This window comes from Lonchura striata, chromosome 2 (genome assembly GCF_046129695.1).
Source record: "Lonchura striata isolate bLonStr1 chromosome 2, bLonStr1.mat, whole genome shotgun sequence".
Lineage (NCBI taxonomy): Eukaryota > Metazoa > Chordata > Aves > Passeriformes > Estrildidae > Lonchura > Lonchura striata.
In genome coordinates this window covers 49,485,640-49,500,515 of record NC_134604.1, presented here as the reverse complement: position 1 = coordinate 49,500,515, position 14,876 = coordinate 49,485,640, and the positions used below count along the sequence as shown (strand labels likewise).

Below are 14,876 nucleotides of genomic sequence, written 5' to 3'. Positions count from 1 at the left end.
CTCCTTTGCTGTTCCCAGAAACCTCCTTGTGTGTGATTTTTCATTTTTGCTTTTACAATCTGTTCTTGCTTGTCACTTCTTGGGAGTGTTAATAGATTCAGCTCAAACTCATTCAAATCATGTTATGTGAGGACCACATGCAAAGTATTTCTTAATAAGCATTGATGCTCATGCTTATGCTTAAGTGCAGTAAATTATTTAACAGAAAACAATATGACTTTTTTTTTTAGTTTGATTAACAAGATCAAACCTGGCATTGTTAAGAAGATCAATCGTCTGCCAACTCCAATAGCTGGCTTGGTAAGTAATGGCATTGAATCTAATATCTGGTGTATGAAACAAGTGATCTTTTGTTGGAATCTGTGGTATTGATGATTCTGAGATTGTAGAAAGTCTCTGTCTCTCTGCCCCATTGCCAAAGAAGAAGTCATAATTTGTCTGTGCTGTTTTCAAGGTTGTTTATTCTTGCTTATCTCTAACATGTTCTGCTGCCCTGCCACAGCTCTGTCCTGCAGGGCAGCGTGTGGGGCTCTGCCCCTCAGTGGGATGTTACAAACATTATATACCAGAAACTACCTGTGCTGTATTTACAATAATGTGCCAATATCTATCATCTACCTTGAACAGTGTGTTCCCAGCCTAAACCAATAGAAAAGTGCCAACACAACAGTGAAACATGGAGGGCATGAAGAAGGAGAAAAAGGACAAGACACACCCAATTTCCTCCATCTTGTCCGCTTTGGACCCCTAATCTAGAATCCTAAAATTCTACTTTTGCACCCATGCCACACTTAATTATTACTTATATCAAACATTCAGAGCTTGTAATGCATCCTGTAAGTTTGAAAACTCTTTTCTACGGACAGAGATCACAGACAGTGTCTCTTGGGGCTCTGTACAGGGGGGTTCCTGACCTCCTGCCACGGTCCCAGGCTTTCCAGGGCAGCCAGAGGGATGCCATGGACTCCCACAATCTTTTTAATGAATTTTCAAAATTTTAGCTCCATTTTCATTTTTTTGTTGTTCAAAATTGTACCATTTCTATGTTATCTTAGGCCACAAAGGTACATGATCTGTCATTTGGGTCTGTAATTTCAATTATCCTGTCACTGCATCAAGATTAATCATCCCTAGATGTATCAAGCACTGGCTGCTGTGCACAAATCTCTGCGGCATTACTTGTCTCTATAAAGGCCACCATCCTATCTTATATTAAAAGCCACTTCCGATATCCCTTTCTTAGGGAATGGGCAAAGTAGGAAATGTTCTGTGTAGTTAAAGTATTTTTAGAACCTCTTTCACTCCACCCACAGCAAAGCTTCAGATGCATTAAAATAACTCTGATGATGCAAAGATCTCTCTTCAGGCTTCAGCTGAGGGATTTGCCAATGTTTTGGCTGTAAATCACATTGCTGGGGGTAGAGGTGGGAGCTGTATGTCATAATTTTCACAGGAAATGTAAAAGATTTTCTCTATGCTGTTTGGAAAATTTGCTGCCCAGAGACTAAATAAAGTTTTGTAGCCATTTAGCTACAGAAACCCTTCTGTGGGCAAACAAGTTCAAAGAATTCTTTCTTCATCACTTTTTTCACTATGGCAACCTTGTTGGCTGTTCATGTCACTTAGGGTGTCAAGGCTATTTAGTCCTGTCACAAATGCCATTGGTCCCATATTAAAAGATCCAGGGTTAACAGGGACATATGTATGATTCCTGTAACAAATGGAAGATCACACCTTATGGCAAACATGCAACCTCAACATTAGGGAAAATTACCTGGTTTCTTACTAGTAGAATTCAAAACTTCTCTAGATACTTTTATTTACATGTTTTAATGGAATGCACCAACAAAACATTAGCTTTTGCTGGTCACCTATGTCTCTCATAAGTGTAGCTAACTTGGCTGGAGGTCATAAGAATAGGTTAAATTCCCATGAGTTATTGCACAAGCTGAGAATGTGCATTTCCACATCAAATGAATGTAGAAAGTTTTAATTGCCTTTGTCCCAGAAAAGCTCAGGTATTCAGGCTTGCGAATAAGACTGCTGCACATTCTTTTCCTGCAAGGCATACAAAAAGAATTCAAATTAAGCTAAAATTATTCTGGGGAGGACAGCACAGTTATTTGATCAGTGGTTTGATTGTCTACGTGGCCTCTGAAGTAGCCATTAGATTCAAACCAGAAAACCATAAGCTAGATTTCATTTTTGTGGTGATTTAAGTGTTGTCTTGAATCATAACTTCAGGCGCTCTTGTTTTTATATGCATTTTTTATTTCCAGATGTTAAAATGCAGAGAATTCATTTGGTGTCTTATTTATATCTTACTTGTAATGTATTACTGTTTCTTTAGGCTGTTTCTAGTTCCTACAAGTATTCAAAAATAAAGAGGTGGAAAGGTGAATGCTTCTTGTAAATCAGGCTCACCTAGTGTTTTTGTTAAAACACAACTTAAAGATAGTAATTGAGAGTGCTGGTGTTTTGTATTAACCTGTGGAAAAGGTTTTATATAAACACTTCAGTTTCAGAAGACAACAGTTAAGATCATATTGGGATGGTTTCAGAAGATGGTGCTTATGGTGGCAATAGTTGAAGACTGATTTTCACAGACTTGAGAGAAACCTTCTCAGTTATACCAGCTTCAAAGAGCCCAGGTTTCATCCCAGCATGTAAAACTCTAAAAAAGCCCCTAAAAATTATAGAGATTTGCATTTATTAGAAAGCAGACATTGATACCCGACAGGCTCAGGATACTGTAGTTGAATGATAAGTTTTAGAGATAGAAAAAGCTTACTTGGAAATTCAATGGTAAGCTTGCTTGACATGTTCTGGAAATATTTTCATTGCTTGTAGGTTGCTTCTCCCACAAATTTGCTTCTAGTATTTTCTGTGGCTTCATAAATGTTACATATACTTCTGTGTCTCTCACTTCTGCTGTCTTCAATGCCTTTGAGTCTCACATTAATTGATCCCCAGCAAGCTTTCATGAGATCTAGAAGTCACTGTTGGAAGGGATGAATTTATGTTTCTCATTTCTCTCTCTTTTTTGTCTTTTTTTTTTTTTTTTTTTAATCCAGATGGAAATTTTAATATTGAGAGATGTCAAGGGTTTTTTCAAAAACAAAAGGAGCTCTGATCATGTTTTTTCTACAGCTTCTTCATGCTCCTCTAGACTCATATCCTTAAATCCATTTCCAAAACATTTTATGCCTTTATTGCCTAATTAGCATCCATTTCTCTACTGACTTTTCTGATTCAAAGGAAACAAACCCCCAATGGTTTTGAGGGTTTTGTGGTAGTCTGATTATCAGAAGGAAACAAATGCTTTGAAAGACATCTTGTTTCTCTTCCCCCCTCCTCCCTGCTTTCCCTCCCCTTTGTTTTTCTTCCCCTCCAGGAATTCCTTGAATTTTGGTTTTGTTCCCTAGGGAGTTAATATATTTTATTTCCATATAAGTATGTTGTTTAAGCATTGTGCTCATGTCAACTATTTGACAGGCTTTTTCAGCGGTACAGAAATACGGTGTTGAATAGATATCTTTGGTTGAATCTCCAGAAGGGTTTTGTTATCTCACTACTTTGCGTTCGTGGTTATTTTGAAAACAAACTGTTTCAGTAAAATAGTAAGTGAAGGCCTATAGGAATAATGAAACATTCTGTTCTATATGGAATATTGTGTGCTAGAGTTTTTTTGCTTTGAGTTAGTGTGAGGTGCTGCTTTTAATGAGGTCAATGCATTACTGGTTTGTCATGTCTTGTTTTCATGTATGACCATCATAAGGTCTAATGGGGACTTTATGTTAGTAGGAACATTTTACACAACTCAGATTAAGCCTTAGCTTTTACCTTTAGTTTGATTATACTGCTGCCTAGTGATTTTTAGGTGTGGATTGCAGTGGTTCAGGTCTAATCAAGATAGAATGGAAAAATAAATACATGGGTTTTGAGGATTAAATACTGAAATGAAACTTGGTATTCAGTTAATGAAAAATTGGTACCAGGTTTAATTGGCTTAATTGGTACCAGGAAAGCTCAAAAATTGTTTTAACTTCTCCCCAGCTTGGCATGGCATGGGAAATCTGGGCTGCACCTTGTGTGGGAGCATTTGTAAGAACACTTTGGGAAGAGTTGGATCTGGCTATAACTTGGTATCCATAAAACAACTTTTTGCTTTAGCCTCACTGTTCCAGTTCTCTCTCGAGGCATGGCAGGGAGATGTAGCCATCATCTTAGCTGCATTTGCCTGCTCACTTCTGTTCCAGTTTGGAAAATGGAACTTCTGGGGGTAAGGCAGGTACCAGAGTGGTTGTAGGGAAGCTGTGGTCAGGACAGGTGACCAAGAAATGTCCATGCAGCTTCTATGGTGTTTCCTGGACAGTGAGGTGTGCCAGCTGCAGGGTGCTAAGTTCTAACTCTAGCAGTAGTTGCAGAAAGTTGTCACTTGCAGCAGGTTGATTTTTAACAGCACGTGGCAGATTTTGGAGCCAGTGATGTTCTCATATATTTCCTGAAGGGAGTTAACTGGGAGGTACTTGTTGGGTTTCCTGTGTTAATTTTGGGGTTTTTTTAATGCCATTTAGGACCTTTGCACTAAAATAGTTTCTGGAAAATTAAAATTTAATTTCTGATTATATTTCTGTCTAAAATACACAGTTTGTGTAAAGAGCAGTGCACATATTTTTTCCCAGTATGGCAGAGGGGCAAGCAAACCAGTAGAGAGTAGCAGCTCCTGAAGATCTCAGGTGTTCCTGGTGTGTATGGCAAGGGTAACAAAAAGGTCAGAGGATTGTAGAAGCTTGAGATTTCATTACGAGCAGTAGAAAAAGTGCAAGCTGCACTTTCTTACTTTAATGATCCACTTTTTCTGGTCCTTTTTTTTTTTTTTATGTGAAACAGAGATGGTGTTTAAAAAAAAAATTACTCAAATTGATAAATCTTGCTGGGTTCAGATCCTGCAGAATTATTTTTATTACAGTTCTTGCATAGTAGGGGTGGTAAAAATAAAAAGAGTATTTAACAAAAGCAAACCCAGAGGAAAACTTTTTCACAAAAAATACAGAGTTTTCAGCTTGAACCCCAGAATCTGAAGATGGTTTGAATATAATCACAAGGGGGAGTATTTTGTGGTTTGACAGCATATTTTCCAACAAGGCTTTGCTGAAGAGTTTTAGAGATGCATCTCTGGCTGCAGCACCATTGTTCCCCAAAAACTGTTCTTGTTTTCAACTCAGTTGGCTAAACACAGAGAATCATAACCTGGAATGAAAGTCACAAGATACCATTAGTCCTTTGGAAGATGAATGAGTTATGTATAGTTTATGCAAGCTGAACATATCTGTCAGAATAATACATTGGTTGTTGCTCAGGAGGAATAAGTGTACACTCTTCTGCAAGGCAGAATTTTAGTGAAGGTATGTTTCCAGCTGAGACCAGATGGTGAAGTAAATTCTGAGGTAGGAGCCAGTGTCTCATTTGGAGAGGGGTAGCAAATGGAAATCTTGTTTATACCAGTTTTTGCCTTGCAATATCCCAATCTGGTCTTCTAAGACCATCTATTTTTGCTTGCAGCTCCTGTGAATAACGTGGAAGTGCAATGCTTTGCACTGTGTTTGGGAAGCTTTTTCTCACATCTGAGACATGAGGGCTGTGATCATACAACAGGGCAGAATAGAAAGCTATGGGGTTTTTCAGAGCTGTAAATGAAATGACATTAGCACTTTGGTTTCAAGTTGGTCTGTGACTTCAGACAAGATGAGATGTTGCTAACTCAGTTTTCTGTGTGCATGCTGGATGAACATGAGCAAAAAATGTCATCTTCATAAAGTTCTTCAGCTTTGAAAAAGGGATTTTTTAATGAATTTTTGTTTCCTTTTCACACATACAAAAAAAGCTGCACATCTCTAAGCAGTCCCAGGTTTGAAATATTTATTTGAAATACTGTAGAGTGGGATTTTTTTTTTTTTTTTTCTGGTTAGGAATTAGGGTTCCTTTAGGGTGGAGAGCACCTTGATGCTTTTCCATGCAGCATTTTTCAAACATTAGTTTTCCTGGTTCAACAGGAAACCTATCCTTCTGACAGCTGCTACTCCAGCATCATTGCTTCTCTTTAATGCAATGTAATATGGCACTATTCTAAAATGTGCTTATTGAATGCATCAGGAGGTATTAATACCATTTGCACCGAGGCAACCACCTGAAATAGTGTTCCTTAAGTCACTGGCATATACTTTCTAAAGCAGGGAAGTAGGGAATAATAAAGGTAAAAAGAGAGAAATATGATAGAAAGCTAAACTAAAATAAAAGGGAAGATAAAGAAAGGGGTGGAGAACATAAAAAATAAAAATGTTTTTCTGTGCTTTTGTGCCTAACATTTTGCAAACCATGGAACCGCCCTGGTATTTCCTTATCTTTTGTCATCAAGGACAGCTGGCCAAAATTTCCTTTTCTGTGGGAAAATTTTCTCAACAGGGTGATGAGATTTTTTGGTGAGTTTTTTTTTCTTTTTTCCTTGTGTAGCAGGGGAATAGTATGCAGACGACATTTTTACTTTATTATAGGACACTTTCAAAATATTTTTTCAGGCAAAGTTCATACTTGTACATATTAGTTCAGGTATATGTTTTATTTAGGACATAGCTACAAACTTCCTTCTCTAGATTACCTAGAATCAAATTAGTTGTGTTTTCCACTTAAATATAAGAAATCTGATGATATATGAGAGGCTTAATTTTATTTAATTCTTTTTCAAAGCAACTCTGCTTTCAAAATTCATTCCTTCATGCTGATTTTCTCTTGCTGTTTACCTTCTAATCTATAGTATAGCCTTTATACTTTATATTGGTACATCTTTTCTGTCTTCCTGCATTATCTATTTTTAAAAATTATTATTTTTTCATCTTAAACTCCTGCTTTGTGAATTTTGACTTGTATGGGCTACAATAATAATAATGGTACTGTCTGCTATGAGAAATTGATCATAAAGAAACTTCTCATTTCCATTCCTCATGAAAAATGAGGAAGGGCAAGTACATAAATACATTGAGTAATTTATATAAAAGCTGCTGTTGTTTGCTTTGCTTCACTACCAAACACCAGAAAATATAGACTTAAATTTCCTGGTTGTGTGGCAATTAAATCCAAAAATGCTTGTAAGAAATAGCCTCATAAATTTTGGTCAAGATCTGACTAATGAGCTGATAAGCATTTGATGTGCTCTGTTTGCTTTTCTGACCTTTTTCTTGTTTTTTTTTTTTTTTTCCAGTGATGAGGGAGTAATATTGAGGAATATAGAGTGTTGCTATTTCTTCTGAAGGTTTAAGTCACCTTTTTGTAGAATATCAGAACACATCACAGCCAATGTGGTAGCTATGGGCTCTGCTTCCAGCGCTGCTTCCATGGCCCTCTCTTGTGGCTGAGCTGGGTTGTGGGATTTTGATTTGTCAGTGGCATGTACATTCAGAGGTACAGGGGGAGTGCATCTGCAGCCCTGCTAAGAGTGAAGCTGAGCAAGTCCTATTTGATATCATTCACCAGGAAGGCAATTAGTCTGGTATTGTTTTTCATAAGACAAGGCACAAGGTGATACCTGTTTTTGTTTGTTTGGGGGTTTTTTGCAAGTTTTAAATTTAAATGTGTAAACAAAAACAAAGAGCCACTTTACCTGTTTTCTGGATGACTATGCCCAGCAAGTTGTTGGGAAATTCAACAAGACAAATATTTTAACAGACTTATTACTTGGCATAATTCTTATGTGAGGGGAAAACTTCTGTTTTGCAATAGCAATTGGTGTTTCTTATGAATGAACTTCAATAAACATAAAACCAAACCAAAGAGGAAGAAAGTGAAAGTGGGTATGACCTACCAAACTCATGCCCCTGGGAGAGCCAAGGGTAGGTCCCACCTGAACAAACCTATTGGCTTTCTGTTACAGAGTGACTGCATCAATGGACAAGGGAAGGGATGCAGACATCACTTAGCGTCCTTCTGTCTGAATAACATCCTTCCGTCTGAACTGGAGAGAGAGATTTGATGGGTGGGTTGTTTGGTGGATAGGAAATTGGTTGGATGGCTGCATGGGGAAGGTAGTGGTCATAATCAATGTCCAGAGGGAGATCAGGGACAAGTGACATTCCTTAGGGATTCTTGCTTGGACAAGTTCTGTTTAATGTCTTCATCAATGACACAAAGGGATTGAGAACACCCTCACCACATCTGCAGATGACACCTAGCTCGGTGGGGCAGTTGACACACCTAAAGCATGAGATACCATCCAGGGGCACCTGGACAAGCTTGAGAAGTGGGCCCACTGGAATCTCAGGAGGTTTAACAAGGACAAGTACAAGGCGCTACATCTGGGTTGGGACAACCCGCCAGTATTAATATAAGAAATGAGAGCAGTTGTGCAGAGAAGGACTTGAGGTGCTGGTGGCTGAGAGGCTGGGCATGACCCAGCCATGGCACTCCCAGCCCAGAAACCAAACGTGTCCTGGGCTGCATCCAAAGCAGTGCAGGCAGCAGGGACAGGGAGGGGATTCTGCCCCTGTGCTCTGGTGAGACCCCACCTGCAGGGCTGCATCAGCTATAAGGACATGGACCTGTTGGGGCAGATTCAGAGAAGGAACACAAAAAGGAGTGGCTGGAACACCTCTCCCATGAAGACAGGCCTAGAGATTTGGGGTAATTCAGCCTGGGAAGAGAAGGCTCTAGGTATCAATGAAGGAAGGTTATAAGAAAGATAAAGACAAACTTTTTAGAAGGCACTCTGCTGTGATAGGACAAAGGGTAATGGCTTTAAATAAAAAGAGATTTAGATTAGATGCAAGGAAGAAATTCTTTACTGTGAGGGTGGTGAGCCATTGGAATAGCTTTTCCAGAGAGATGCTGGATGCTTCATCTCTGGGAACATTCAAGATCAGGCTGGATGGGGCTCTGAGTAAACTGATCTAGATGAAGATATCACTGTTCACTGAAGGGAGGTTGGTCTAAGATTATCTTTAAGGTCACTTTCAACCCAAACTATTCTATGATCTCATGTTATTAGTATGAGAAAAAATGTTTTCACCTAGGAATTGACACAGAACTGTATTTCAAATGTGGCCATCAAATAAAGTGTTAAATTTCTTACTTAATGTATTTTAGTGAGATTTTGTCAGTGCTCAGAAAATTGCAGTCGGAAATTAGTAACTGGGTTTCCATTGGCAACTGAAACTTCTGAATTTTACATTACTTCAAACTCCTAAGCAGATGTTTCTTCAAGTTTGGGAACATGATGGCCACTGGGATGAAAATTCTATTTAAATAGAAAACCAAAAACAGTTTTAGTTTTTTTAAATGCTTTTGTAAATTTATGAAGCATTGTAGAAATCTGATTTTTAAATAGTTAAGTTTAAGAAAAGTCTTGCTTCTTCTTATATAAGAAGTTTTTAATGAGTCAAATCTTGGAGTACTTCACAAAGAGTTCTTTACCATTGCTTCAGTGATATACCTAAAGATAGTAGAGTGTGGTTAGTGAGAGTTTTAATGGCTTTAGTGCTGAGTCATACATAGTAAGTCATAAGCAAGTCATAGGGTGGGAATGAAATCTTGACTTTCAGTCCAGTTCTCTCATTAATCTCACTGTAAACCAAAAAAAAAGGGCAAATTAGCAAATGTCAGGAGTAATGCAAGACCTGATGGGAATGTATATGGAACTATAAATCACTTTTGGTACTCTTTCTGCTGTGTTATGGGAAAGAGGAATGTGGTCTGTATGGAAAAACCTCTAGCAGACAATTAAGAGAAAAGGATTGTGTGCTAGAAAGGAAGTATGGTTATTAATAGTTAGAGATGACATTGTTCTGTAGTCTTTCAATGCCTGATAGTGGGAGTATGTAATCTCAGAACTGGTTTACTGATGTTTTGTGCCCCTCTGCTTGAAAACATATGGTACATTTCAGCCTTAGCTCTGAATTTCCTTTAATTGTTTTCTGTTGCTGCCGAAACACTTTGAAATGTAGGGTGTGGAGAAAGAGGAGGTTGATGCAAACTCTGTGAAATTTTTAGTAGCTGCTCAAGACATCAATCAGGCAGAGTGAAACCCAGACATGGGGTTGAACTTGACAGGTTTTTAGGTGAGTGATGGTGAAGTGAAATATGTCTATGAGACATAAGTGGGGAGGAAGTTTATGGATACAGACCCCTAGAAATGGTGGTTCAGGTACTTGGCCTCCTGTCAGGGGGAGAGTAAGTGCTGTGCCTGATGGTTGATCTCTGAATCAAAAGCAGTATTTTGGGATGTTTTAAACGAGATCAAGTCTTTAAAACCAATGCTTTTAGTCTGTTACTGGGATGAAATGTCAAAATGCTAACTAATTAATTACTTTTAAAAAATCTTGTCAATTGACTATAAAGTAATATGATTGGAAGCAAGAACTTTCTAATGTGGAAAATTGTCACCCTTTTTCCTGCTCTAAACCAAAGTTCTGAAAAAGTATTACCCGTTTTGCCTCAGCTTGTCGTCACTTAACAAAATAGATAAATATTGTTGCCAAATGAACTCCAAGAAATTTCCATCTATCCATTCAGTCAGCTGTAGTCTGTGGTATACTCTGTTTTTTGTATGCTGGTTTTATTTCTGAAGTAGCTGATGACTGTGTCTGTTTGTCAAGAAACATTCTTTCCTAATTGGAAAAAAATGTCAACCACGTAGAAGTACACACCTTAACTCATACTTGTGATATTCATAATCTGATTTCTCCTTCTTTTGTGAAGGAAGTGCAGATTTGAGATTCCTTTCAGCACTCAGTGTTTGAGTTAAATCTTCATAAGGTGGACATTGGAGTACCTTTCCCCCTCCACCACCTCTGGCTTGTTAAATATTTATCAATGGGAGGTGCTTAAAATTTATGGCAGTTTGCAAAGAAAGTAGATGTTAACTGCAGCGGTGATAACTTTCTTTGCGGTATCCATGGTGGAGCTGTGCAGCAATGCTATTTACCCTTCTGCTGTACAAAATCCTCATACCACATCTCCCAACGCCTGCCCGAACACCTCCGCGCCCATGTGTCTGTGCTGAGTCACCCTCCTCCAGTGAGGTGTGTGAAGGAATTATTAACAACAACACCAGCCGCAAGTGCTGCCAAGTGCAGGGTGCTGAGCTGCTCCAGCTGCGCTGACTGAGCTTGCTGCCAGGGGGATGGGGAGGGCCAAGAGGAAGCCTGACACTGACACAGGGGTTCAGGTGGGCTCCAAGGCAGGTCATCTCCAAACCAACTCATCGATCCAGGGTGCTGGGAAAGTTTCTCAACAACATGGGATAAGCCCATGTAGGGCAGGAAGGATTAGATGCAGTACTAGGATGCTACTCCTGTTAAATAAAAGATGCCTGGCTCTTGAAGGAAGCAAAGTTAGAGGAAACTTCCAAATGCTCTCTTATGAAGAATGAAGTATACTAAATAATTGTCCAAAAATCAGAGGCTACATTAATTGAGGACCTGAGGCTCTGCTTCAAGTCCTGTGCATGAAGAAGCTGAATTTCACCTATATAAAGTTGTTAACCTGTGTGAGCAAAATAAAAAAAACCTTATGTATACAAATAAAAAAAAAAAGGGGGGGGGGTGGAGGAGGAAAGCAAGCTCTGCCAAAACTTTGTGTTTCAAGAACAAGAGGTCTTTACTTCTTTCATTACTCATTAGGCTTCAGGGGAGTTTCACCTTTAAGTGGATTACTGTCATTCCAGTTCTGTGTAGTGGGGTGACTTGGCTTTGGAGTATTCAGCACACTTCACTTTCAGAGTCTGTTTTGTATAAACTGTTCAGGGTGTAAAGCATATTGCTTGAATTATTTTTTTTCCCTTGATTTTGATTGGAATGCAACTAACTGGTGGGAAAGTTAAGGCTTGTCTAAACAAGGAAATAGCCCAGGCTAGTTCTTCCATACTGGCTTTCCAAACCCATACTTTCATTACAGTATGAATGCCTTTGAGTGGATTGGCTCTATTAACAAGGCTTGTCTGCCGACATGCTGTACTTTAGCCCTTCTCCATTCCAGGTAGCCTTATTTGGTAGCAGTGACATCCCAGAAACACACCTGCAGTTTACAACCTGATATTCACTCTCTTATCAATAAAAGGTTCATTTGGTACACACTGTTACTGTGATATGTCTGTAATGTCATAGTGAAGGTTATGCTGTAGCACGGTTAGAGATTATGAGCCTGGGAGGCATTTTTAAGTCATTGAAGACAGTTGGTCCTTTCTTATGTTAATACCTTAAAGGCTGTCAACTCAGAAGTCCTGTTTAAAAAACTCAACAACCAACATTAATTTCTCTTGTCTGTTTTCCTTAATCCTGTTATTTCCATTGGGAAGAAATTCTGGAGCTCAATGCTGCAAGAGGTTGTAGGCAATGAGGTGGGCTGAGCAGAGGTATCTTCTGCTGGCCATCATACATGGTGGTGCGCAGTGCCAGGACCTGAGTAACGAGTTTTGGGGAAGATCCTTCAATACACACCTTGGTCTTGAAGAGATCTGTAACCTGCTGCAGTCACTGCAGATGGAATTGAAGTTTGGGAGAGAGTTGGACCTTTTTGTCTGAAACCGGAGTGATTCTTTCCCTAAGAGTACTTCAAAATGTGGTTTCCACAATGGTTGCAATGGCAAAGGGGAATGTTCCTCCTCTTCCTGGCTGATCTACAGTTATTGATACTGGTAGCACCAAGGTAACCGTAAAGTTTGTGCACAAAATTTCCTTCCTGCATTCTCACAGCAGGAGCACCTGCTTTCTGACAGGAAAGCTGGCAGTGAATCATTAAAGATTTAGTATCTGTAATCATGCATAGAGCTGCAGCAGGGAATCCCTGTGTCAAGGATCACAGTAATTTACTGTTTTACCCAGTGTGGAAAAGCAATGAAGGACGCGCAGAGGGGAGTGGCAAAGCAATTAATGCAGTTTCTGATCTTTGGCCAACGCAGTGCTCTGTGCACTCTGTCATAGGTGGGATAAGTTACTGAACTGAAGCCCTGAGGTCACTCTAAGTCAAATTATGTCTGCAGGATGATTGTTTTATTTAATATTTTTAGTTTCAGGGCCAAAAAGGGAGGAAAAGAGCAGTTCAGGTATCCTATCCACTCCTTGGTTCAAGGTTGAAATACCTGACCTTCAGAAAAACACAGAGAGCTGTAGGAGCTGGGATCACACACAACAGATGAGTGGGAAATGGGCACTAAACATCCTGACATTCAAGGCCAAGGTGGTAATGGGGAGTTCCTGGCTCCCAGGCCTGTGGTCAGAACACAAATGGGGTTTGCATTCAGCCCTGGTCCCTCCTATCGTCTCACCCCTTCTGCCCCCACCTGCACCCGCAGCCGGAGCTAATAACTGAAACATACCTCCAAGGGAGAGCAAGTCGCCCAACTTGTTCAGCGAGCTCCTGCTGTAGTTCTTTCCTTTTACCCCACCTCTGAGTATAAACAAAGTGGAGCTGTGCGGTGATGCTGCTGCCAAACGTAACTCTAAATTCTGCATTAAACTGATTGCAGCCAACTCGAGTGGACGGTATAATGCTGTGCCTATCAAAAATATTTTCTTCTTTGAAAAAAATACCAGGTTTTTGTGATGGTAATTGCCCTTACTTAAGGGAATGAGGGTGCTAATAACGAGGGTTTTTCATGAATGCAGATCTGAAAGCCTTCAAAATGACTAAATGTCTTGATAAATGCAGTACTATGGAAAAATGCCTGTTAAATGTGATCTACTCAAATGACTTTTAGAATTCTGTAGCCAAACAAATGCATCAGTCTCTCTTAAAATGTCAAAAGTTTTTGTTGCTAGGCACTCTAGATACTTGGTGGTTTTTGTCTTTTTTTGTCTTTTTTTTTTTTTTTTTTTGAAAGCCTGGAAACTGAAAACAACTTCTGGCGCCAAATCACGGTCTGGATGACGGTGTAATGCTTGGTGCAAATATACTTCATGGCCTTGCAAGCATAGGGTACCATCCCCTTCATAAACTGAAAATCACTAATTAAAATCCTCCCCAAAATCCACAAAAAACCCACCCAAGCACCTTCCTCTCCAAGTCTCTCCTCTGAACTCGAGTTTGAATAGCAGGAGAAATGAGCGGTTTGATTGAAGCAATGGGTATTTGTATCAGAATAGGGGACAACCTCGAGTACTGTCTTTTATTAGCTGATACACTCAGGAAAAACATAAAAGCAACATGTTAATTATTTTTTTTTCGCCCTGTTGCCAAGTGATTTGAAAGATGTGCCATAACTTGTATGCCTGCGAGATTTCATTGTGTTTTGGTGCACAGGCAGGGATTCAGGCAAACAGTTAACTATGGAGACCAGGATTATCACACAGCATGACTGCACCCTAAAGAAAGCAAATGTATTTGCCCACTTGTTTAAATTAATATTCCTGTCTCAGATAATCATGATAATGAGGATTTTTTCAAAATAAATTGCATCTCTATGACACAAGCTGAATTTAGTGTGATGTCATATTGCATGTAAATAGGCAAAATAAAATAGTATTTACATGCTCTTATGAGGATTTAATTAGCTTTTACTTTAGACGTTTTAAATTATTTTCTGTTTTACACACTCCACACTCTATGCCCCTTCTCAGGTAGGTGATTTTGAGGTTTTCTTCCTACTTAAGGTCAGCCTCTTTTTGATCTTTTTTTCATCTTTGGTTTTTTTTCCTTACTTTACTGTTGCTCATGCTGATTTTTTTTTTTCTGATTTAGAAGTGTTCTTTGGTTTTTTAGGCATTGAGGAACCTCTGTACTTCCCCACTACCAGCACCTCACCAGCACTCTGTCTTTCTTTTCAAATTCTTGCCCAGGTGACACATATTAGGAGCTGATCACAGGTGCAACACAGAACCACTGCACAGTGC

General features: G+C 39.2%; 1 protein-coding gene across 11 annotated transcripts in view; it reads left to right on the top strand.

The window, feature by feature from the left end:
* Positions 1–14,876, top strand: part of LMO7 (LIM domain 7) — a 132,103-nt gene that overhangs the window by 38,483 nt on the left and 78,744 nt on the right. For all 11 annotated transcript variants that reach the window (XM_077781360.1, XM_031504887.2, XM_077781359.1 and 8 more), the window contains exon 3: positions 231–300. In XM_077781360.1, the coding sequence (XP_077637486.1) occupies positions 231–300 (70 nt within the window). The remainder of the gene's footprint in view (positions 1–230; positions 301–14,876) is intronic.